A 25,398-nucleotide genomic window follows, 5' to 3' on the forward strand; every position below is an offset into this window, starting at 1 on the left:
TCTATGTTTACATTCCTGTGCCCTATAAAAGATGGTCCTCCGGCTTTCAGAGCTGAGAGAGACATGATTGAGACCTAAGCCTGGTGTTGTGTGGTCATTTATTGTCAGAGGTCTGGTTTTCTCTCCCAATCTGCAGATTGATAATACTTATTAAAATCCAGAACTCAACTGAACTTAGTCACTCCGTTTATGAAGAGACGGACAAAACACTTTCTTCATCAGTGGCCATGTCTGTACAGGTACAGGTGTTTCAAGGGAGGTTTTGCTCGCTCCCTGGCCAACTGAGGTGACAAGCAGGTAGGCAGGCAGGTCCGAATGGTAGTCCTGGAGACACAGAGAAACAGGGCAAGTTTAGGTACAGCAAAAATTACAACAGAAAAAGCCAACTTAGTATAAAGTGGACTGTAGCTGAAGTAACAATCTGGTGATGAGTGGTTGAAGAACCGGGGTAGTTATAGTCGTGGTGATGAGATGATAGACGGCAGATGTGTCTAGTTGAGAAGGTGGAGTAAAGAAGTGGCTCGGAACTTAAGGATGGCCGGAATGTAACAGAAATGTATATCCACACCTATTAGGTATGTATGTGTGCCATATTTATGCCAGACCACAAGTCTTTTTTTAAAGTAAAGTAAACATGCTTTAGAAATACTGAATACAATGAAAATTAAACAAAAATCTGCGCAAGATTGCACTTTTATACTGCCGGAGAATACCCCCAAACATATATTCTAGTAATGAATCCTGAACAGGGGCGTCGTTACACCCTTTATACTGGGGCATGTGGCCCAGTATAAGTCTGCTGTGACCCAGGACATTGCACAACCTGCATTGAAGTATGCAGTGGATGTGCTCCACACAAATTGCTGAACGTGCTGCATTGTTGCTGCTAGTAGTTGCTGCTAAAATCAATGTAACTTAACTTTTCACTTATCATTCTAGCTCTGCAATTCTCACCTGAGAGTGTTCTACAGACAATAGTGAAAAACTGCATATTTTCTTTCCGCTGTTTTTCAGAATTGTTCAGATTTTGCATTTATTGGTATCACTTACCTCTACAACTTTTAGTTTTTTAAACATAATGTTGAACAGAACATCTAATGCTGCACTCAGAATTACACAAGGAGAAGCAGATCCAGCAGTTCTCTATACAATAACATAATTGAACATAGTTAAGTCAATAACTTACCCTCAATGCCCAGCTTGGTTCCATTTACATATTGTACAGTTTAGAGTCCCAGAGTCTCCTAGTGTATGAGACTTGGGCAGCGGGTGCTGGACAATAATTCTGCTGCAGCTGGACCCTGACATATGGAGACATACCATTGCATCATACAATGTTATTATAGCTAGATTTCTAATTGTAACTTCTTTAAATATGATAATATATGCAAATGATGTTATAAATGACTTGTTTAAAACATAACAAATTTAACATTTTACATTGAGGCAGAAACTATCAGCACATTCCAGATTTGTAGGCCTACTGAGAAGTGAGCATTATCCTTGTGATGGTGCAGTGAGCTATTTTGTTTAAATGTGTAAATGGGCGATATACAACATCGACAGACTTGAGACCACTGTCCTGACGTATGGCTAAAGATTGTGTTACTTGTAGCACATTAACTAAAACTAGGGAAACACATTTCACATTTTAATACTATAACATATAAAACATACATACATACATTTTTACATTATCGCCATAGTGGAGTAAATAATGATGCACTTAAGGCACTGATTTTTTTCTTCTGTATTTTAAATGTACAAATTTGCAGAGAAGTAGATCTTCCATTCCGATGGTGAATGATCTTTCTTCACATCTGTGTCCACAAGTGGAAAAAGATTACCTATGCACCCTTCTCTTTAGGACCAAAGTTCTGTGTAATTGGTTGTAATTGGCTGAGTAAACCAGATGACGGGTCTAGTTTACTAGGGAATTCTTTATTGAGGCAGCATGGGCCTTGCATTACAGCTTGCATTGCACAAAGAACGGTAAAAGCCTAACCCCTTTAGTTCAGTGCACACTTTATTGGAGAACATTATAGTTTGAAAGATACAACTACAACTGATGACAGAATTGTTAGATGACGTACAATATATTTTACTACGTTAGAATATATACTACAGTTGCTGGAGTTGAATGTCTCACTATGTTTTTGTCTGATTGTCATGCATGATATAATGTTCATACTAAAGTAGGACATGAAAACATTTGACTGCATTTAACAATATGCGTGACATCTGAGTGACAGAGAGACATTCAGCAGAACCCACAAAGCTACAGTAAAGACGGTGAGTGAGCAAAGACACAGAACAGAATGAGCCTAGGTCCTATGTACAACGGTTAGACTGGTTTACCTAAAGCAGGTGTGCAGCCGTGTCAAGTTCACAGCAGACCGTACATGAACAACGACTTGACATAAGTGTGGAGTACAGTTTGTTTCAATCACCACTGTCTTCTGAGCAGACAAACTCTTAACACCAAAGGTATTCCACCTGAGGATTTCTTTTCAACTCTATAAAGGGTTACTCTAACACAATCTAGTGTTCGTTATCTTCAAACGTATGTGTATCAACTGACTTTCTAAGTTACACATCCTGTATATGAACACTTGTTTATACACTTACATGTAAATGTACGTGTTCATACACGTACATTTACAAGTCTGAACTTCAGTCTTCCTGTTTGTAAGAGGCTTTTCTCCAACAGAGGAAACAACGTCCTACCACCAATGTGGTCGCACATCTGAAACTCTTTGACTCTCATAACCGTCAGAATGTATTGATCCCTACTGAGGAGGGAGGGACTTTGTACTGTAGGTTTACTGTACATAACTGTTTTCCTGTGATCATTTATTTAGCATGTATGTGTTTAATCTCTAAATCTTAAAATACAATACAACTAAGAACACCTACTGCAGGATGTTCATTCAAATGAGGTCTTCTCAACTGGAAAGAGGGGGGTCAGATGGCAGCGGTTAGGCAGTCGGGCTAGTAATCAGAAGGTTGCCGGTTCGATTCTCGGCCGTGAGAATGACATTGTGTCCTTAGGCAAGGCACTTCACCCTACTTGCCTCGGGGGGAATGTCCCTGTACTAACTGTAAGTTGCTCTGGATAAGAGCGTCTGCTAAAGGACTAAATGTAAAATGAAAGAGCAGAGTATCTCTTTAATCTTGTACAACTATGGCGAGTGAAGAGGGTCAAGAAACAATGACGGTGAAGAGGATCTCACAAGGGATATTTCGTCCGACATGGAAGGGATGGTGAGTTTTGTACACCTTACACACACACTTACAATATTTCAGTCGGCAATACTCACAAATTAATTTGAACCATTTATTAAACAAAAATGGCATAACATTTTGTCTTGGCTTTGTAGCTCTGCCCAAGGAGATGTATCCACTCCCTGTCCAAGGGGTACATACACTGAACCAATAACAAAAGCAGGAAGCATTATAAGAGTCATGCCAAGCAGTACGGTACAGTACAGTAGAGTACAGAATCGGTGGGGTCATTGGGGCAAGCAAAAACATTAGAAGCACCAACAACATAGTAACAATACATGTCTGTGCACCCTGGTGGCTTAAAGAGCTGCATATGGTGACTACATACGATGTGCAGTAGCGCATTGAGATTTTTGACCTAAACTCAGCTTTGCATTGGTCTTGTTTCTTCTAAGGAAATTTTAAAAACAGAAGTGGGTCTTAAAAGACAGTTAAACCAATTGGTTCTCACTGGTTACCATCATATCTCACTCCAGAGTAGATGGTTTCATCTTTCAGTTCCCTTCTCTTTGTCCCAGATTTAGTGGTCTTCTTATCAGAAAAATTCAAAGCTGCGTAGTACTGTTTTCTGTCATCATTGACCTGTGGTACAGAAACATAAAGTATTGTCCTGATGTACTTTAAGTACCTACTAACTATGTTTAAAACCATACAGGGCCTACATGATCAATAATAAAGGAGGCAATTTTTTTTTTGGTCTATGAAGATGAACACTGTACTGGCCTGTTCTGCTGATGTATTGACATGAGAACTGCCAGTTTGCTGAGAGGAAGCACCGAGCCTCGCTAAAAAACACATTTAAAAAACATTAAAACATTGTTTTAAATGACATCTTGTGCAACTCTCTAATATTACCTTCTGTATGTGAGCTATCCATTGTATTGCATGTGAATTGAATTTAAGACATGTCCCATAAGTTATGGCAAACTGTTTAATTAATTAATTTTTACCTGAACAGAGGTGACAACTTGTCCTCTTCACTTTCCAACAGAAGATAAGGTTGACAGTCACACTCAGAATCAATACGGTTGTCAGGCAAAAGAGAATGAGAAAAACAAGACGATTCTGACCATCTGCCAAACAAAAGTCCTCTGAAACTTTATATTCAAGAAATTATAAAGGAGTTTTTACAAATGAAACGTGCTACCTCATTTGTCACACAGTATTTGTGGCTTACCTTGAATATCCAGCATGGTCCCATTTCCAAACAGTATCTCTCCACATGAGGCCACAGCACAGTAGTAAGTTCCAGCATCAGAGAGGCTGAGGTTCCTCTTGGGGAGGTTGTAGACACAGCTCTGTGTAGGAGACCCAGCCTCAGGGCTCTTCTCACACTGATCACTCCTGCCTCCATGGGTATAAAGGATTCCTGGACGGGATTCTCCTGAACCCTGTCTGAACCAATAGACACTGTGTTCTCCTGCACAGATCTCAGTGGGTATTGTGCAGTTTAGGGTCACAGAGTCTCCTGGTTTATGTGACTCAGACACCGAGTGCTGCACAATAGTTCTGTTTTTTGGTTCAAATTCTGAAAAAGGAAGTGTAAACTTAAACAATTCAATCACCATAGAATGATGGAAATCATATTCAACTCTAAGGTTGTGTTTGTTCTTGGTCTTTTGATTTCTTTGTTTGGTGGTTATTGTAACCTTTTCAAGATCTAGTCAAGTGATTTTCTATGTTCAGTTTGGTTGTTCATTTTCAGATAGAAATCAGAAAGGGTTTTAATCGCCATGAAAGTTTGCACAGACAAGGAATTTACTTTGGCAGGAAGGTGCATACATTAAACATATAGAAATCTTAAAACTTAAATACTTGATCTAACTATACAAAAGGTACAAAATCTAACTAATACTAAGGGGATTTATAATTTAAAAACAAAATATATATACAATAAAATATAAAGTAGCCATAATTTACAATATAAAAAAAAAGAAAAATACAAATAGTACAAAAGATACAAATAGTGTAGTATAGTGAAAAATGCAATGTGTCAAGGTGTCATTGTGCAGTTTGCTATCAAAGGTTATTTTGGTTGATGATTTGCATCTGATCGCTCGTCAGGGCACCCTATTTATTATGTTATTAGTGAGGTATTGTTTGTGTTTGCATGACGTACTAATCCTTCTATGCCTAGCGATTTTGTCAGCCATTCAGTGTCTTGACCTTGTAGCCTGTTTTTTGACTTTATCCTTGCCTGTGCCTTTGTTGGGGTTTTGTATATACTTATATTCAGCAACTACCCGTGTTGTGTTCATTACGTAGATTCTATAGCACAGTCCACAGGACTTACAAATTGGTTCCATTTAAAGCTGTAATTTTTGTAAATAAGTATGCGGTGCATAGCCAACCTCTACAAGCTTTTATCCAACAATAAGGAACAATCTTTAGTGCATAAAATTACATGTGCATTAAATTAGTCTTTACCTTTAACAATTAGAAGAGTTCCGTCTCCAAATGTGATGCCAATGGATTGAGGTGCACAGTAGTAAGTGGCTGAATCCTCTAGCTGAGTCTGGGTGATGGTCAGATTACAATTATTGACTCCTCTGCTCACATTAAGGTGTTCAGGTTTCAGATCTTTGATGTTAAATATAAAGGAATGTGGATATGATGTAACGATGAGAACCGGCTTCCGTCCAATAATCTGCTTGAACCACAGAATAGCCGCATTATATGTATGGAGGCAAGTTAGATTCACACTGTCTCCCTTCGAGACCACCATGACATGATATGGTTGCACAAGGATGTCCTCGTTCAATGTGCAAACTGCCAAGGTAAAAAGAAAACAATTTGTTTAGATTTGTTTTACCACTTAGTTAAATAAATTCATAGGCAAATATAAAATATTTTAAGAAATGGGTTAGGGTCACTCATGCAAGGTAATATATTCCTAAAGACAACAATAATGTCTTGAAACTAAAGGAATTAATCTCGCTTAATGCTTTTAAATAAAAAATGAAAGAGCTACAGACAGATTCCTTAAAATGTAAATGTTTTTAATGTACCTGGCTACGACACTAACTCCTATATTTTGTCTCCTTTTGTATTTTTGTAACTATATTTGTATGTATGCTGCTGCCTGTCTTGGCCAGGTCTCCCTTGAAAAAGAGATTCTTAATCTCAATGGTTTTTTTTTCTTGTTTTTTTTCTCCTGGTTAAATAAAGGTTATAATAATAATAAAATAATTTTGTCCTACCTGATTTAATGTAAAAAATAAATATGAGCCCAAACAGAATCATTTCAATGTCAGTTAACTCTGTATTTAACGAGGAAGTGGGCACACCCAGACACATTTATATAAGATTGTCTGCAATAAGTAGGAGGAGGCTCTGAACTAAGTAATGCTATTGGCTATCCAGGCAAAATCATGCCTTCCAATGAATCACACAGTAATCCGACCAAAGGGTGTTTAAATGGAGATTGGTAGCCTAAACATATCGTTAAAACTTTGCCAACACACTTGGCTTTGCCCAAAACACACAGAACCACAGGTGTAAGTTTCATTATCACTTTTTGAAATTGGCAAACCTGCCCCCCCCTATTTAACATCCTCACTTTTATATTTAATTGCATCTGTCGAGTTTATCTCTTCAGTCCTTGACCAAGAATGAAGCAAAAATGAATCAGCTTCACAAGTTAACATCACATCAACACAATCTCAATGTTACTCAACTTTTCCAAAACAAAGGCAAGATGTGAGACACATTCTAAAGATAGCTACATTTCCATTTATGTTACTTGTTTCTGACAAAGTGGCAATGTTTGTTATTTGCTTCACCTTTGACCTATGTAGAGTACTATTACAATGCCCAACTACCATTATCTAAAAAAGGAGCCTTTATTTATATAACCAACACAGTTCTACAAAAGATTCTCGTTGTGTTTATTGTGTGCTATGCTTGGCGCAACCCTGTACCAATACTCTGGAACCTTAAAATATGGATTTTAAAATATTGTTTGTAATAACTTCTTACCATACTGTATACTCATTTCACATAATACTAGGCTTCTATCAATTTAAACAGCTTCTGACATTTATAAGTAACAGGGTTGCAAATCAATGCTAATGTTAGATATTTCTCAGGATTAGGTAGCTAGCTGTGGAATGAAATGTTTCTGTTATTCAAAGGACAAACATGGTTATATAAATGAATAAATACAACTTGGAAATTAATTAGTCTTATGATGAAAATATGAGTGAGAGTTGCAGTGGTTAGAGTGAAACACTCCAACAATGCTGAAAAGTTTGAAAAAATAGGGGAGAGGACACACCTTGAGTCTCCCCATGGTAATGGCATATGAATGGCTGATGCAATCTTCTCTGTGTCATGTGACTCCCTTTTTTCACTTTCTGTGCTAGGCTAAATAGATTTCGGTAACAGGGTTGCACACATGTTGTACACACAACTTCAGTGCATAATTACTATTACTTGAATATTTTGGACAATTCAACACTTAACATTTAAATACTAAGTTGGTCATCATCATCATTATATTTACATGTTGTCCCAGGAAGTATAATTTACACAACAGGTGTACATTTTTATATTTTGATTATGGATGATTAAAAATTTCATGTGTGGAACAGAAAATGTCATCATCAGAGTGGTAAGAGGTTAACATTATTTGTCATGCATAATTTGTAGTTACTCAAATGCTTAAAGGGGTGATTGACTGGGTTTTTGGGGTATTTCACACTGTTCCTTAAGGTCTCCGAATAGGGTATGTAACATTGCTTGGGCTGAAAATGGCCCGGGTGCTGTTCTATGCCCCCTGATGCTTCCATTGAATTTATCCCGGGGAAAACGTTAAGTTTTCTTCTTTTATGGTATGCTCATGAATATATAGATGAGCTGCGCGCTGATTGGTTGGTTTACAACGAGCAAAGACGCAACACGGCCAACAGCACTCACTGAAACATCTAAGGTGGAAACTTGAAATCAAAACATAGAATTAAATCAATTTTGTGTACACAACACTGTTTTCCACAGATTGACTAGATATAATTTGAAATTATAACGTTAGTTGTTTCCACTTTTGTTGTCGAAGCAAACGGGATCGACTTAGGTGGGTAACATTAGCACCACAGCTTAGCAAACAAACTATCGTGATTCAACTCAGCTTCAGTTAGCTCTAGCTATCTTGCTGAAAAATAGATCTGGACAAACGTCATGCATTTTGAATTGTAGATGTACATGACAACACAGGTTATTTATTTGAATGAAACATGGAACATGAAATAATGTTAGCCCCATTGCCAATAAACTAAATCATCACACATTCTACTGATGCTAGATACAGGCAGGATACGTTAACATTGCTAATAACTGTTAGCGACAACATCATACTACAGCTTGCGGTTGTGATGAACATAAGGTCGGAACAGCAACTCTTTTCAGCAAAAGCTTCATAGCAAATCCTGCTTTACAATGTCGCAGGTTTTCAAAACTGTCCTCGGTGAAATGATTAGAGCAAATGTGTAATTGAGGGTCGAACTGCATAGGGATATTCTCATAGACAAACATCACAGCCCGTCAAGTGTTTGGTTCCTTAGGAAGGTTCTGAAAAGTCTCAGCATTCCCTGTACAGCCTGGAACACTGCATTTACCACCGTAGTCCATTTTCAAGCATTCGTATAAGTATCTGGCTAGATATAGTCGGCCTCGCCTCGACGCATAGCATCGGCTCCAGAACCAGTCTCCTTGAGAGGGGCTGGACTCTCTTCCACTCTGGAGTTGCCCTTGGTGAGAAGCGTTGAGCTGGGGTGGGAATACTTGTTTCCCCTCGGTTCGGCGCCTGTACGTTGGGGTTCACCCCGGTGGACGAGAGGGTAGCCTTCCTCCGCCTTCGGGTGGGGGGACGGGTCCTCACTGTTGTTTGTGCTTACGCACGAAACGGCAGCTCAGAGTACCCACCCTTTTTGGAGTCTCTGCGGGGGGTGCTGGAAAGCGCTCCTCCCGGAGATGCCCTCGTCCTCCTGGGGGACTTCAATGCTCATGTGGGCAACGACAGTGAGACCTGGAGGGGCGTTATTGGGAGGAACGCCCCCCCCCGATCTGAACCCGAGCGGTGTTTTGTTGTTGGACTTCTGTGCTAAACACGGCTTGTCCATAATGAACACCATGTTCAAGCATAAGGGTGTCCATATGTGCACTTGGCACCAGGACACCCGAGGTCTCAGTTTGATGATCGACTTTGTAGTTGTGTCGTCGGACCTGAGGCCGGGTGAGGAGAGGGGCGGAGCTGTCAACTGATCACCACCTGGTGGTGAGTTGGCTACAATGGTGGGGGAGGACGCCGGTCAGGCCTGGCAGGCCCAAACGTAATGTGAGGGTCTGCTGGGAACGGCTGGCAGAATCCCCTGTCAGAAGGAGCTTCAACTCCCACCTCCGGGAGAGCTTCGATCATGTCTCGGGGGAGGCCGGGGACATTGAGTCCGAATGGGCCATGTTCCGGGCCTCCATTGTTGAGGCGGCTGACTAGAGCTGCGGTCGGTGCATGTCGCGGCGGTAACCCTCGAACCCGGTGGTGGACGCCGGAGGTGAGGGATGCCGTCAAGCTGAAGAAGGAGGCGTGGGAGGAGTTCGGCGAGGTCATGTAGAATGACTTCTGAACGGCTTCGAAAAGGTTCTGGACCACCATCCGGCGACTCAGGAGGGGGAAGCAGTGCACTGTCAACGCTGTATATGGTGGGGATGGTGCGCTGCTGACCTTGACGGGGGACGTCCTGGATCGGTGGAAGGAATACTTCGAAGACCTCCTTAATTCCACCAACAGTCTGGGGACATTGGGGGGGGCCCTTCTATCTCTGGGGCTGAGGTCGCCGAGGTGGTTAAAAAGCTCTGCGGTGGCAGGGCCCCTGGGGTGGGGACCGCCTGGTTCCTTAAGGTTCCTTAAGGCTCTGGATGTTGTAGGGCTGTCTTGGTTGACACGACTATGCAACATCGCGTGGACATCAGGGACAGTGCCTCTGGACTGGCAGACCGGGGTGGTAGTTCCCCTCTTTAAAAAGGGGAACCGGAGGGTGTGCTCCAACTTTAAGGGGATGACACTCCTCAGCCTCCCTGGGAAAGTCTATTCAGGGGTTCTGGAGAGGAGGGTCCGTCGGTTTGTCGAACCTCGGATTCAGGAAGAGAAATGTAGTTTTTGTCCTGGCCGTGGAACTGTGGACCAGCTCTACACCCTCGGCAGGGTCCTGGAGGGTGCATGGGAGTTCGCCCAACCAGTCTACACGTTTTGTGGATTTGGAAAAGGCGTTCGACCATGTCCCTCGGGGGCTCATGTGGGGGATTCTCCGGGAGTACGGGTTACCGGATTCCCTGATCGGGGCTGTCCGGTCCCTGTACGACCGGTTCCAGAGTTTGGTCCGCATTGCCGGCAGTAAGTCGAACTTGTTCCCGGTGAGGGTTGGACTCCGCCAGGGCTGCGCTTTGTCACCGATTCTGTTCATAACTTTTACGGACAGAATTTCTAGGTGCAGCCAGGGCGTTGAGGGGGTCCGGTTTGGTGACCTCAGGATCGGGTCGCTGCTTTTTGTGGATGATGTGGTCCTGATGGCTTCATCGGGCCGTGACCTTCAGCTCTCACTGGAGCGAATGCGAAGTGGCTGGGATGGGAATCAGCACCTCCAAATCTGAGGCAATGGTTATCGACCGTAAAAGGGTGGAGTGCAATCTCCGGGTCGGGGAGGAGATCTTGACCCAAGCTGAGGAGTTCAAGTATCTCGGGGTCTTGTTCACGAGTGAGGGAAGAATGGAGCACGAGATCGACAGGCGGATCGGTGCGGCGTTCGCAGTGATGCGGGCTCTGCATCCGTCCATCGTGGTGAAGAAGGAGCTGAGTCGAAAGGCGAAGCTCTCTATTTACCAGTCGATCTACGTTCCTACCCTCACCTATGGTCACAAACTGTGGGTAGTGACCGAAAGAACGAGATCGCGAATACAAGCGGCCGAAATGAGTTTTCTCCGCGGGACGTCCAGGCTCTACCTTAGAGATAGGGTGAGAAGCTCAGTCATCCGGGAGGGAATCAGAGTAGAACCGCTGCTCCTCCGCATCGAGAGGGGCCAGTTGAGGTGGTTTGGGCATCTGATCAGGATGCCTCCTGGACGCCTCCCTGGTGAGGTGTTCTGGGCACGTCCCACTGGGAAGAGGCCCCGGGGAAGACCCAGGACACGCTGGAGGGACTATGTCTCTTGGCTGGCCTGGAAACGCCTCGGGGTCCCCCAGGAAGAGCTGGTGGAAGTGGCCGGGGAGAGGGAAGTCTGGACCTCCCTGCTTAGGTTGCTGCCCCCGTGACCCGACCCCCGGACAAGCGGCAGATGACGACGACAACGTTTTTATTCATTTTTGTTTGCATTTTAAATTGTTTTGAAAATGAATTTCTGACCTTCAATATCCAGCATGGTCCCATTTCACAGTATCTTCCCACCTGAGGCCACAGCACAGTAGTAAGTCCCAGCATCAGAGAGGCTGAGGTTCCTCTTGGGGAGGTTGTAGACACAGCTCTGTGTAGGAGACCCAGCCTCAGGGCTCTTCTCACACTGATCACTCCTGCCTCCATGGGTGTAAAGGATTCCTGGACAGGATTCTCCTGAGCCATGTCTGAACCAATAGACACTGTGTTCTCCTGCACAGGTCTCAGTTTGTGTTGTGCAGTTCAGAATTACAGAGCCTTGACACCTTGACAAATTGCACCTTGGATTTATATAATCTGTTGAAGATTTTGAAACTAGAATGATAATATAGTATAATCGCTCACCTAAATTACCTAGGATTATAATCTGTAAAAATAATTTGTATTTAACCTGAGATCAAATGGACATTTTTAGCTTGTTTCAGACTGTACCTTTTACATTGAGGAAGACTATCAGAAAATTCCAGTGTATTTATGAATGTTTCAGAACATAAGTACATAGCTGAATCTGAAGGTTGGACATCTGAGATTGTCAGGTGATTTAGTCCTTCACCACCATGTACAGAGAAGCGAGGATTGTCCTTAAACTTATTGTACAGTCTAGATTGTTGACCTAACTTCCACATGGTAGATACCAGCTGTGGTTTATTTTAAGGGTTTGCCGGTACCAAGAAAGGTGCATTGACATAATGTACTGGTAGGAGCAGTGCAGAGTCACCGTCTCTCCAACATCGACAGACTTAAGATGACTGTCCAGACGTATGGATGAAGACTGTGTCCCCTCTACCACATGACCTGCAACGATGAGAAAACATTGTGATAACCAAAAATCCATCATATTCTATACAAAGGATGTGTATAAATGACTATGTCCATTTGAACTTACCACATTCCCAGAGAAGTAGAACTACCAAACCCAGCGTGACCATCTTTGAAGGTCTCATCTTTACATCTGTGTCTTGACTTAATGGAAACATTTATGTACGCATCAAACTCTTCAGAAGTGAGGTTGTGTTTGATTGGCTAAGATGACTGTTCTAGCTTTGGGTGACACCCTATTCAGGCTGCATTGTCTTATTGCCTTGCTTTACATCTACGTATATACGGAATGGAGGGAGAGACAACAGCCCAGTACTGTAGTCCCAGTGTCAGAGAGGGTAACATTTGCAGATTAGATTAAAAATGCTAATTTCATACTTAAAGAGTGTTCACATGTCCCCAACATAGCGAGTGACTTACTGTAAGACCATTGAAGTGTTGCAGCCAAGTACTGAATGTGAGAATACCAGACCAGTAGCATACATCCTGCAGAAAATCACAATCAGAGTCAACAAGCAACGCAGAGTGAGAGAAAAAGAGAGGGAGAGAATGAGAAGGTAAAAGGTTTGTATGTGAGACGGCACTGTACTTACAGACGACCACAGAAAACAAAAGAAAAGTGGAGAGCATCTGACCCTATGAACAGGTAGCACTAGATAAGAAAATCTTTATTCATTTACAACATTAGGATCTGCTCATTCTCAGGTAGACTTTGTATTGATACCCATACACACACACATCTTCATACTGATGCCAACACAGCTAATGCACCTTTGTCAAGTGACCAATGTGACACTTTCCATTTGGAGGTGGAGCTGACCTACATGAAACACAGGGACTTCCTGTCTCCATAGAGATCATGTATAATGTGAGATATAGTATCTGGTCTCTATCATTCATCCACCAAGTCGACTTGGCTACAACTCTGAGCATGTTGTCCAACACCAATTCAACCCAGACCATGCCTGACAATGTATAAGAAGAATCATAACACAATCATAATTTAGCCACCAATGTCTGTTGTCTTGAACAAAACATTCTGGATAGGAGGAGAATTAGCATTAGTGACATACTGTAGATCAGAAACCTATGGATAAAAAAAGGAGCTTTGCTGTGACGTGACAGATAGAGAGTGAAACAGGGTGAAAGGAACAGAAACAAAGTAGGAGGGTCCTACAGTATGTGCAAGAGGCCATACTGTCTAGATAACCTTATTACTTATGCAGCAGACTGCAATACTAAAGAGACAAGACACATTTGGAAAAAAAAGTTCTGCTCCTGACTGAGATGAGTTACACATCTTCATGTCATAGAACAATGTCTTACTTGGCATGTCAGTGTTTCGTATCTTACTACAGTATGTGCCACTAAGCTCTAGACCAAAAATAAACTGAAGTTAAACACGTCATGTCTGTCCTCTTCATGGAAAATAAAAAGTGCTTTTGTAAAAGGTGTTTTCTTGGTGGTTTGGGTGTTTGTGGGCCTGCTGCACCAACAGTTTGAAGGAAGCTTCTTGTCTAAAGACAGGGGTGGCCTTAGCTAGGGGACTGACTGTGAAACTGTTGTTTTTCTGTAAGCAAAACAACAGTCTCTCCACGCGCAGACTGGACAACAGTTTCTATCCAAGGGCCATCAGGCTTCTGAATGGACATTGATATGGACATTGATTCACTTCACACTAGTCACTTTAAACACTGTCACTTTCAGCTACTGGTTGCACTATCAGTAACATTGCACTACTGTACTTCACTGTACTCGCCATCAGGCTCCTGTATCGCCATCAGACTCCTGTATGGTCATTGACATAGTCATTGATTGACCTCTTAATAGTTACTTACACACTGTCACTTTCAGCTGCTGGTTGCACTATCTGTAATTTTGCACTATTGCACTCACTGTACTCCACCTAGGTTAGAATAGGTTATAGGGTTGCAATAGGTTTTATGTGTATTTAGGGTTCGTGTAGTGTATTGTTTACTGTTATCTGTATATTTAGGGTTAGTATAGTGTATTATTTATTGTTATCTGTATATTTAGGAAGTTTTACTTATTTAAGCTTAGCATAGATGTAAATTATGTTCTGTGTACTTATATGTTATGTTATGCCAGGTGCTTGCATTGTCTTGTCTTAAGAATTTCAGTGCCAGTCTGACCATGTGTTGTTCTGTGTACCTGACAATAAAATACTTGAACTTGAACTTTTGGAGCCAACATCAAGATTACTAGCAGTACTACAACATGATACTTCTTCATCATATTCACCATGGGCTTTTTAACTGTTGTGTCTCGTGATTGGTTTCCTCCAAGAAGATAAGCCTATTCTAATGCAGAAGAGCTGCACCCACTGGCAACAGGATGTACATTGTGATAGTCCAGGTAATGTAATACTTATTGTAAATCACTTAAATAACAATTCAAATATTCATTGGGGATAGGGGGATCAAATAAAAATGTTGTTATATTTTCCATGGAACAATTTTCAAACAGGTGTAAGCTTATTTGTAAAGTTTGAATTAAATTCTAACAATTACATAAATCAATGTAACTTACAGATTTTATTGATCACAACCAGGAATAGGTTGCACAAATGCTTCATTAATCCTTTATGATCATAAGGTTTAAAAGGTAATTTACATAGGGTGGCAATTTATATTGTACCAACATTTTGGATCTTGTATAATGTTTAAAGCATCAACAAAAAAAGCAAAATATTAAAAAACACAATTATTGTAAAAGCTCAAGATGAATACATTCTATAAAGCAATGTAATATCACATGACAATAACAATATAACAATCTATTGATACTACTTCAACCTAATCCTATCCTAAAGCAAAATAACGGTACATTACCTGATTAGACAGACTAAAACTGGTTTAGGTTTTATGTCTAAGCAAAATATTTGTATAATAAGTCTCCAATTAGCTGCTACTACCTTCTATCATGACCTACTATCTCACTTCAGTGTAGATTGGGTTTTCTTTCTGTCTCCTGGGCTTGGTTTTCTTCTTGTCAGTGAACTTTAAAGTGGAGTAGTTCAGGTCAACATCATCACTGACCTGGGACAAAGTAACACAGAATAATGACAAAGATTTGTTACAATATGCTGTAAAATTGTGATGCTGGTAAACAAGCTAATTCTTTGTCACTACTTACAACTACACAAGATTGGTGAGTTGTTAAATTGAATACAGAAGTATACCCAAATAGGTATACAGTAACTAAATCACCTATGCAGTGAAAGTACTGTACCAATATTAAAATCAGGAATGTTTTCCTTTAAACTAACCTGTTCATTTGTTCTGCTCACAGAGGCAGACCTGTACTCTGTTTGGCAATCGGACGTGTCTGTCCCCTCTTAGAGTATGAACACATGAGAAAATGTCATGTGGGCTTGTCTTGTGTTGGGGGGGGGATGACTATTGCATGTGAATAATATGTATGAGGAATGGAAATGTTTGGGTTATAGTGCAAACTGGACAATACGGGTCTGTGCTTTCTGCCTTCCATACGCTCATGAATAGACGCTCCGCTATTGCCGTGCGGGAGACTAATTAATAGGACACGGCTGCGGGTCTTTAGCGGGATTGAATGGCCAACACGGATTGGTGGAGGCCCAATTGGGCTAGGTACAAGAAGAGACTTGCAGCAGCGAGATAGGGGGTTCTGGAGACAGGATTACACGACCAGCCACGGCGGCGAGTTGGGATTCTACAGTCGCTTCCTCCGCGATACCAGGCCATTCACGGGCTGCTGCTGTCCGGGGTATACGCGGTCTACTACGTTCGAGCCCGAGAGGAGGGGAGCGGAGACATCGGACGAGAGAGATTACTCTGCGCTTTCAAACACTAGAGAAAGGAACGGTGGCTCCAACATCCTTTGCTGCATGAACGGGTTGCGGTGGGTCTGGACCCTTGAGGATTCACCGTTTGTTTTCCATTGGCAGGTTCAAAGCAGTACGGATTCCACCGCCTGGACTTTATGGAGAGACCCAGAGGAGTGACGTCACCCAGGCAGAGGGGAATCCACCGCAAAGGAACAACTTCGGCCACTCGTGGACCAGTGGTGCAGCCTGACTATTCCAGTATCTAGGTTGGACAGTTTTGTGTGTATATATTTTTGTTCGGTCGGGAGGGACCCCGACCGAACGGAACCGGACGTGTTTCTTTTCTTGTTTTTCTGTATGGTTGTCTGCTGGCCTGGGCAGGGGGTAGTGTTGGGGCTGTGCTCTATGGGAGGTGCAGGTAGAGGCTTGGGGATCCCTGTGGGCACGTGTGAGCCTTGATGTGTGGGTTGCTACCGGTGTTGCTGAGTGGCTATATGATTCTTTTTAACTGGTGTGCGGGATTGACCGGTGAACCTTTGCTGAGTGCCGTTTGCTGTGTGTCCCTTTGCCGTGTGGTGTTTTACCCTAGTATAAATAACCCATCTCTACCGGGTGCCCAATATTGGCCTATGCCCTTCATGTGACCCGTTCCAGGGGTAGTTTTATGAATTCTAAATAAAAGTATTTTCTTAACAACACAAAGAAACCCTCCTGTCTCTGTTGTGGTGTGTCCTGGGATTCTTTGCCTAGTGGGTTGTTCGTCTGTCCGGCGACATCCTTTTTTGGCGTAGTCGGCAGGATCCCAGTAACACCCACAACATGGAGGAGGCCGATGGGGGTAACGTGGGCGAGCCACAGCCTAGACCAGAGGCCAGCACCGTTAATGCAGTAATGATGCCGTGGTTCATGGGGGGGCCCTGGATCCCCAAATTTAGCGGAAAGGGGGGTTCAGCTTCATTTGCAGAATGGCAGACACAGATGGAAGCCTGTCTTAGGGCACAGGGTTTGAGTGGCCAGCAACAGGTGGATTTTGTCCTGAGTGCTCTGGAGGGGGAAGCTAAACAGGAAGTTCAGCTGGCTGAAACCACCAGCGGAGAAGATCTTTACCCTCCTGCGGGGCTTGTATGGGGGCCCAACATCCATCGCCCAAAGGAGGGCGCAGTTCTTCCAGTGCAGACAGGGGGCAGATGAAGGGGTAGGTGCTTTTACCCTCCGCCTCCGTGGATTACATTACCAGTGGCGAGCCGTAGATCCAGGCCCAGCCGACGGGGACGATGAGATGCTTCGGGCCCAGTTTGCAATGGGTCTTCGACCAAGCCCCATCCAGCAGGAACTACAGCGCCAGTTGCGGCGCCGGCCCGATCTGTCCTTCACCGCCACTTGCACCGAAGCCAAAGCCCTCGAGAGGGAAATGGGCCATGGGGGCGTACAGGTCTGCCGGGTGAACACCCCAGGGCCTGCTGCTCCAACAGGGCCCGCGGCCCCCACAGCAGCCGACTCTTCCCTGCAGCAGTGGAAGGAGGCCTTCAAGTTGGAACTTCAGCAGGAGTTAAAAGAGCAGCTTTCCGTGCTGGGCAAGACCTTAGTAGATGACCTCAGGAGCCTCCACTTCCCGGGGCATCGGGCAGATCCATCCACGGGAGAACGTCGGTTCCCTACCACCTCAGCACCACCAGCCAGGCCCCGGGATGTCCGTGGGACCCAAGGGGGACCTCAACCCTACCGGTGGGATACACAAGGCCGGCCTATCTGCCGGGATTGCGGAGAAGCTGGCCACACCCAACGAGTCTGTTCCCGGCGACAACGCCCCAACCCCTCGGATTTTTAGAACCCTCGGTGGCTGTGGGGCGAGCCACCGAGGGGGGCGGGACCACCACTGTTCTTAAGAAGCCCTCGCTGGTAGGAGACTGTCCACAAGTGCAGGTTAGTGTACGGGGTAAAAAGATACCCTGTGTCTTAGACACAGGATCCCAAGTCACTTTATTTAGTTATGCCTTTTTCCAGAAGCACTTTGTGGGAGATGAACTTCATGACGCTAGTGAAGTCTCGTGGCTCACTCTGAGGGCAGCAAATGGCCTGACGATCCCCTATGTAGGATATATCCTTCTAGACTTTGAGGTGGGTGGGGTCCAGCTGGCTGATAAGGGGGTATTGATTGTGAAGGATTCCTGCCTTGGTCCTGATTGTGGGATACTAGGAATGAACATCATCTCTGACTGTTGGCAACAGGTATTCCAGGGCACCCATCCTGGAGAGGCAGCATTCCGAACAACCAACAACCCAACCGCCGGGGAAGCCTGGGCACAGGCATTTGCCACGTGCCGGCGGGCCTGGATATTAGGACCTGGGCCCTATCTCCAGGGGGTCGCCAAACTGGAACCCCAGCCGCCAGTTGTCCTCCCCCCTGAAATGGAAGTGATGCTGTGGACCAAGGTCCCCCAGGGCAGCAGTCATCCGGACTGTTTGGTGATGGTGGAGGATTTGGATGATGGCGACCGGGAGTGGCGGGTGGCAAGGACCCTCAGCTGGCTACGTCAGGGGCACGTTGCCGTCCGCCTTTGCAACCCCAACCCTTTCCCGGTTCAGCTCCCCCTGGGCCGCCCACTGGCTGCTGTGAGCCAGGTGTCGTCCGAAGATGTGCAGGGTCGGAGCGAAATGGTGTTAACCAACCCAGAGCCGACTGTGGTGGAGGTGGCTGTACGACCGGTCCAGGCCAGGGCTACAGAGGAGCACCCAGTCCTGGCCCTGCGGGGGGAAGGTTTGACCCAAGAACAACAGAACCAGCTGACTGCCTTGCTGCAGAAGTGGTCGCCAGTGTTCGCAGCCCATGAAGAGGATTTTGGGCGGACCAATGCGGTACTACACCAGATACCAACAGGCAGTGCACCACCTGTACGGGAGCGCCATCGTCCAATTCCACCCAAATTGTACTCCGAGCTGCGTACGCTCCTCCAGAGCATGCTGGAGAGTGGGGTTGTGAGGGAGAGTGCTAGTCCCTGGGCTGCCCCGGTCGTGCTGGTGCGCAAGAAGGATGGATCTTGGCGCTTCTGCGTCGACTACCGTAAATTGAACGCACTAACGCACAGAGACTCCTATCCTCTGCCGCGGATTGAAGAGTCCCTCACAACCCTGAAACAGGAAGTATGGTATTCCACCTTGGATCTAGCGAGCGGGTATTGGCAGGTTGAAGTGGACCCGCGTGATCAAGAGAAGACCGCATTCACAACACCATTGGGTTTGTACCAGTTTGAGAGAATGCCCTTTGGCCTGTGCAATGCCCCGGCCACATTTCAGCGTCTAATGCAGCGTTGCCTGGGCAACCAAGTGAATGACTTCTTACTGGTTTACCTGGATGATATCATTGTGTTCTCGTCCTGTTTTGACAGCCATCTGGACCACCTCGAGCAGGTCTTCGAGCGCCTTCAAGCACATGGACTTAAGCTCCAACCCCATAAGTGCCACATCTTCCGGCGGGAGGTCCGATACCTGGGCCATGTGGACGTGGAGTGGCCACCGACCCAGAGAAGACGGCGGCCGTGAAAGAATGGCCGGTCCCCAGTACGGTGAAGCAGGTGCGGTCATTTCTGGGTTTCGCAGGCTATTACCGGAGGTTTATCCATGGCTTCTCGAAGATAGCCACCCCTCTCCATCGCCTGCTCGAAGGCACGACCGGAGCCAAGTCTGCTGCTGTCCAATGGACAGGGGACTGTCAGTTGGCCTTTGACCGATTGAAGACTGCACTGTTGGAAGCCCCAATCCTGGCCTATGCAGACTTTAGCCTGCCTTTTCGGGTATACGTGGATGCAAGCCTGAGCGGGTTGGGTGCCGTGCTGTCTCAGATCCAGGAAGGGCACGAGCGAGTGGTTGCCTACGCGAGTCGCAGTTTGCACCCAGCTGAGCGCAATGACCAAAACTATAGCTCATTTAAGCTGGAGCTACTGGGGCTCAAGTGGGCCATCACTGAGAAGTTCAAGGAATACCTCTGGGGGGCGGAGATTGCAGTATACACGGACAATAACCCGCTGGTGCACTTGGCAACGGCAAACTTAGGGGCCACAGAGCAGCGGTGGGTAGCCCAGCTCTCCAATTACAACTACGTTGTCAGGTACCGGCCAGGGGCCAAGAACGGGAATGCAGATGCCCTTTCCCGGCTCCCAGGTGAAGCCAGGGTGACTGCGGTTCAGACTGGCCCAGAAATACTGCCTCCCAGAGACGAAACCCCATTAGGTGCAACAGATGCCAGCGAGGCCGTGCTCGCTGCCGCTTCACCCAGTTTGTGGAGGGATGCACAACAAGCTGATTCTGACCTTCGGCAGTTGTATGATTGGAAGAGGCTGAATTCATTTCCAACCAAGGAAGCACGCTCTACCCTTACCCGTCCAGTCCAGAGACTGCTCGCCGACTGGACACTGATCGAGATCCGAGATGGAGTCCTGGTGCGGCAGACAAAGGAGCCGGGTACAGGGATGGACGTTCACCAAGTCCTGGTTCCGGGCGGTGAAGCCCATGGGCTGTGGGCCCAGTACCACCGAGCCGCAGGGCATGCAAGCAGCGAGCGGACCCTCAGCCTTCTACGACGGAGATTCCATTGGCCAGGCATGGTCACCGACAGCAACACCTGGACCAAGGACTGTGTGGAGTGTGCCATCAGCAAGGCTGGTCCTGAGGTTAGAGCCCCCCTACAGTCCATTAAATGTACTTATCCATTTGAAATAGTTGGATTGGACTATTTGTCGTTGGGGAGACCAGCGGACACTTATCCCTATATCCTTGTGATCACTGACCTGTTCTCTCGCTATGTAGTAGCCGTGCCGACCCGGGACCAGACCGCCCACACTACGGTAAAGGCCCTATGGGGCGCATTCATCCAGACATTTGGCTGCCCCGAGAGGATCCTGTCGGATCGAGGTGGTGCTTTTGAGTCAGAGCTCATGCAGCAGTTGTGTGCCCTGTATGGCTGTGTCAAGAGCCGGACGACTCCGTACCACCCGCAGGGAAACGGGCCAGTTGAACGGTTCAACCAAACCTTGTTGTCCTTGTTGAGCTCACTGAATGTTGAGGAACAGTCCCGGTGGCCAACCAAGATGCCTGCGCTAGTGCAGGTGTACAATAACACCATTCATAGTTCTACCGGGCTGACCCCTCATTTCGTGGTGTTTGGCAGACATGCCAGGCTCCCCGTGGACTTGTGCGTGGAGGCCCAGCCACCCCAAGAGCGAACCACCCTAGATGGGTGGGTCTCCTACCACCAGCAGGCCCTGACTACAGCCTACCAGCAGGTCCAAGCACGCACCCAGCAGAGACAGGCCTGGGACCAGACGCGCTACAATAGGAGGGCTCGAGCTGCTCCATTGCTGCCAGGGGAGCGAGTCCTCATAAGGAACTTCAGACGTCGGGCCCGGGGGAAGCTTGAACCCCGGTGGTTTCCTTTACCTTTTGTGATTCTTTCTCAGGTGCGGCCTGGGCAACCAGTCTACCGTATACGACCCGAAGGGAAAGAGGGTCCGGTCCGCACCCTCCATCGGAACAACCTGCGTCCCTGCCCGGCTGGCCTCCAGAGACCTTCCACCCTTGCGCCCAGCGATGCCCCTTGTTCCACCAGGGAAGAGAGAGACCTGCCACCTCGATGGCCAGTGCTTAGAGTATATCCTCCTGTGCCAATGCCTACACCTGACCTGAATGTCGGGCCTGTTGTCCCAGTGCCGGTCCAAGAAGTTATACCTGAGCCTCCTACGGATGGTCAGGAAGGTGAGGAGAGACAGGGGGGGTCAGTGCCTCTGGTCAGGCGGTCGCAGCGGCCTAATCTTGGGGTACGTCCGCAACGTTATCAGCCGTAAAGTGGCTCGGGACGACCACCATTTTAGTAGGGGGGGATTATGTCGTGTGGGCTTGTTTTGTGTTGGGGGGGGGGGTGACTATTGCATGTGAATAATATGTATGAGGAATGGAAATGTTTGGGTTATAGTGCAAACTGGACAATACGGGTCTGTGCTTTCTGCCTTCCATACGCTCATGAATAGACGCTCCGCTATTGCCGTGCGGGAGACTAATTAATAGGACACGGCTGCGAGTCTTTAGCGGGATTGAATGGCCAACACGGATTGGTGGAGGCCCAATTGGGCTAGGTACAAGAAGAGACTTGCAGCAGCGAGATAGGGGGTTCTGGAGACAGGATTACACGACCAGCCACGGCGGCGAGTTGGGATTCTACAGTCGCTTCCTCCGCGATACCAGGCCATTCACGGGCTGCTGCTGTCCGGGGTATACGCGGTCTACTACGTTCGAGCCCGAGAGGAGGGGAGCGGAGACATCGGACGAGAGAGATTACTCTGCGCTTTCAAACACTAGAGAAAGGAACGGTGGCTCCAACATCCTTTGCTGCATGAACGGGTTGCGGTGGGTCTGGACCCTTGAGGATTCACCGTTTGTTTTCCATTGGCAGGTTCAAAGCAGTACGGATTCCACCGCCTGGACTTTACGGAGAGACCCAGAGGAGTGACGTCACCCAGGCAGAGGGGAATCCACCGCAAAGGAACAACTTCGGCCACTCGTGGACCAGTGGTGCAGCCTGACTATTCCTATACTATTCCTAGACTATAGGTTGGACAGTTTTGTGTGTATATATTTTTGTTCGGTCGGGAGGGACCCCGACCGAACGGAACCGGACGTGTTTCTTTTCTTGTTTTTCTGTATGGTTGTCTGCTGGCCTGGGCAGGGGGTAGTGTTGGGGCTGTGCTCTATGGGAGGTGCAGGTAGAGGCTTGGGGATCCCTGTGGGCACGTGTGAGCCTTGATGTGTGGGTTGCTACCGGTGTTGCTGAGTGGCTATATGATTCTTTTTAACTGGTGTGCGGGATTGACCGGTGAACCTTTGCTGAGTGCCGTTTGCTGTGTGCCCCTTTGCCGTGTGGTGTTTTACCCTAGTATAAATACCCCATCTCTACCGGGTGCCCAATATTGGCCTATGCCCTTCATGTGACCCGTTCCAGGGGTAGTTTTATGAATTCTAAATAAAAGTATTTTCTTAACAACACAAAGAAACCCTCCTGTCTCTGTTGTGGTGTATCCTGGGATTCTTTGCCTAGTGGGTTGTTCGTCTGTCCGGAGACAAAAACACTTTCAGAATTATACAAACTTTTAACATTTTAGTCTGCCATACTGTACTTAGACTTTACTTTAACACAGTTCCCAGTGAGGAACTATTGAATGTTGTTCAGCAAAATTAGCATATTGTGAACCAAGTGTAAAATAGCTCCATAGTCCTGCTTAAATGTTAGAGGAGTGCACTGGTAATCTGTCATAGTAAAGACACCTTTGCAGACGTCACAACGTGTCCTCTTCATTTTCCAACAGATGATAATGTTGACAGTCACACTCATTATCGAAACGGTTGTCATCAGGCAAAATAGGATGAATAGAAAAGGATGATTCTGACCATCTGGAACATCTGAAACTTGAAAGGCATCTAATTAATACTTTTCTTTTTATTCAGAATTAGGAAGAATTTGTTTGGAAAGAAATGCTGTTCAAATGATTATTTCAGTCAGATATCCACTTGGTATTTCAAATACAAAGATGTTTGAAATGTATTGGGATTAGTGGTTTACCTTGAATGTCTTGCTTGATCCCATTCCCAAACAGTATCTCCCTACATGAGGCCACAGCACAGTAGTAATTCCCAGCATCAGAGAGGCTGAGGTTCCTCTTGGGGAGGTTGTAGACACAGCTCTGTGTAGGAGACCCAGCCTCAGGGCTCTTCTCACACTGATCACTCCTGCCTCCATGGGTGTAAAGGATTCCTGGATGGGATTCTCCTGAGCCATGTGTGAACCAATAGACATTGTGTTCTCCTGAACAGGTCTCAGTGTGTATTGTACAGTTTAGGGTCACAGAGTCTCCTGGTTTATGTGACTCAGATACTGAGTGCTGCACAATAGTTCTGCTTTTCGGTTAAAATTCTGAAAAAGAATGTGAAAACTCAAACAATTCAATCAACACAGAAGGATGGAAATTATTTTTGATCAATTACGCAAGTCAGTAGGACCTACAAATTGGTTACATTAAACACTTGTATTTGTGTAAATATGTATGAGATATTGAAATACAGAAATATGGATTTTGTTGTGCATTTATGATTAAAGATGTTAGAAGTCTTTACCTTTAACAATTAGAAGAGTTCCATCTCCAAATGTGATGCCAATGGATGTAAGTGCACAGTAGTAAGTGGCTGAATCCTCTAGCTGAGTCTGGGTGATGGTCAGATTACAACTATTGACTCCTCTGCTCACATTAAGGTGTTCAGGTTTCAGATCTTTGATGATCAATATAAAGGAATGCACATATGATGTAACAATCAGAACAGGCTTCTGTCCAATAATCTGCTTGAACCACAGAACAGCCTTATTATATGTACGGAGGCAAGTTAGATTCACACTTTCTCCCTCTCTGACCACCATGACATGATCTGGTTGCAAAATGACGTCCTCGTTCAATGTACAAACTGCCAAGGTAAAAAGACAACAAAGCTTTCAATTTTTTTTTTTTACGATTTAGTTAGATTTAGTTAGATTAATCCATTGTTAACATTAAATATTCAAAGAAATGTCAGAATGCCTGTGATCATGCAAGGTAATAATGTCCTAAAGACAACTAAAATGTTTTAATGTCCTACCTGATTTAATATTAAACAAAAAGATGAGCCCAAACAGAATCATTTCAATGTCAGTTAACTCTGTATTTAACTAGGAAGTGGGCACACCCAGACACATTTATATAAGATTGTCTGCAATAAGTAGGAGGGGGCACTGAACTGAGTGATGCTATTGGCTATACGGGCAATATCATGTCTTCCAATGAATCACAGTTCTCCGACCAAAGGGTGTTTAAATGGAGATTGGTAGCCTCTCAATGGTATTTGATAATACAAAATAATTTCTCGAACAGCAAAATATACATTAATTAAAAGCTATATTTAACTAAAGACACAGTTAAAGGTTTCACAACATACTTGGGCTTTTCCCAAAACACACAGAAGCAGGGGTATACGTTTTAT

General features: G+C 45.4%; 1 protein-coding gene across 1 annotated transcript; it reads right to left on the reverse strand.

The window, feature by feature from the left end:
* Positions 1–3,263: 3,263 nt before the first annotated feature.
* On the reverse strand, positions 3,264–25,065 carry LOC134009818 (uncharacterized). Its single transcript, XM_062449529.1, has 6 exons — positions 25,018–25,065; positions 5,713–6,054; positions 4,463–4,813; positions 4,236–4,358; positions 4,009–4,070; positions 3,264–3,867 (listed from the first exon to the last, which is right to left on the reverse strand). The coding sequence occupies exons 1-6, from the start codon at positions 25,058–25,060 to the stop codon at positions 3,733–3,735; spliced, it is 1,056 nt and encodes a 351-aa protein (XP_062305513.1). The 5' UTR covers positions 25,061–25,065; the 3' UTR covers positions 3,264–3,732.
* Between the last annotated feature and the right edge of the window lie 333 nt (positions 25,066–25,398).

The sequence above is a fragment of the Osmerus eperlanus genome, chromosome 23, assembly GCF_963692335.1.
Source record: "Osmerus eperlanus chromosome 23, fOsmEpe2.1, whole genome shotgun sequence".
NCBI classification, from domain to species: Eukaryota; Metazoa; Chordata; class Actinopteri; order Osmeriformes; family Osmeridae; genus Osmerus; species Osmerus eperlanus.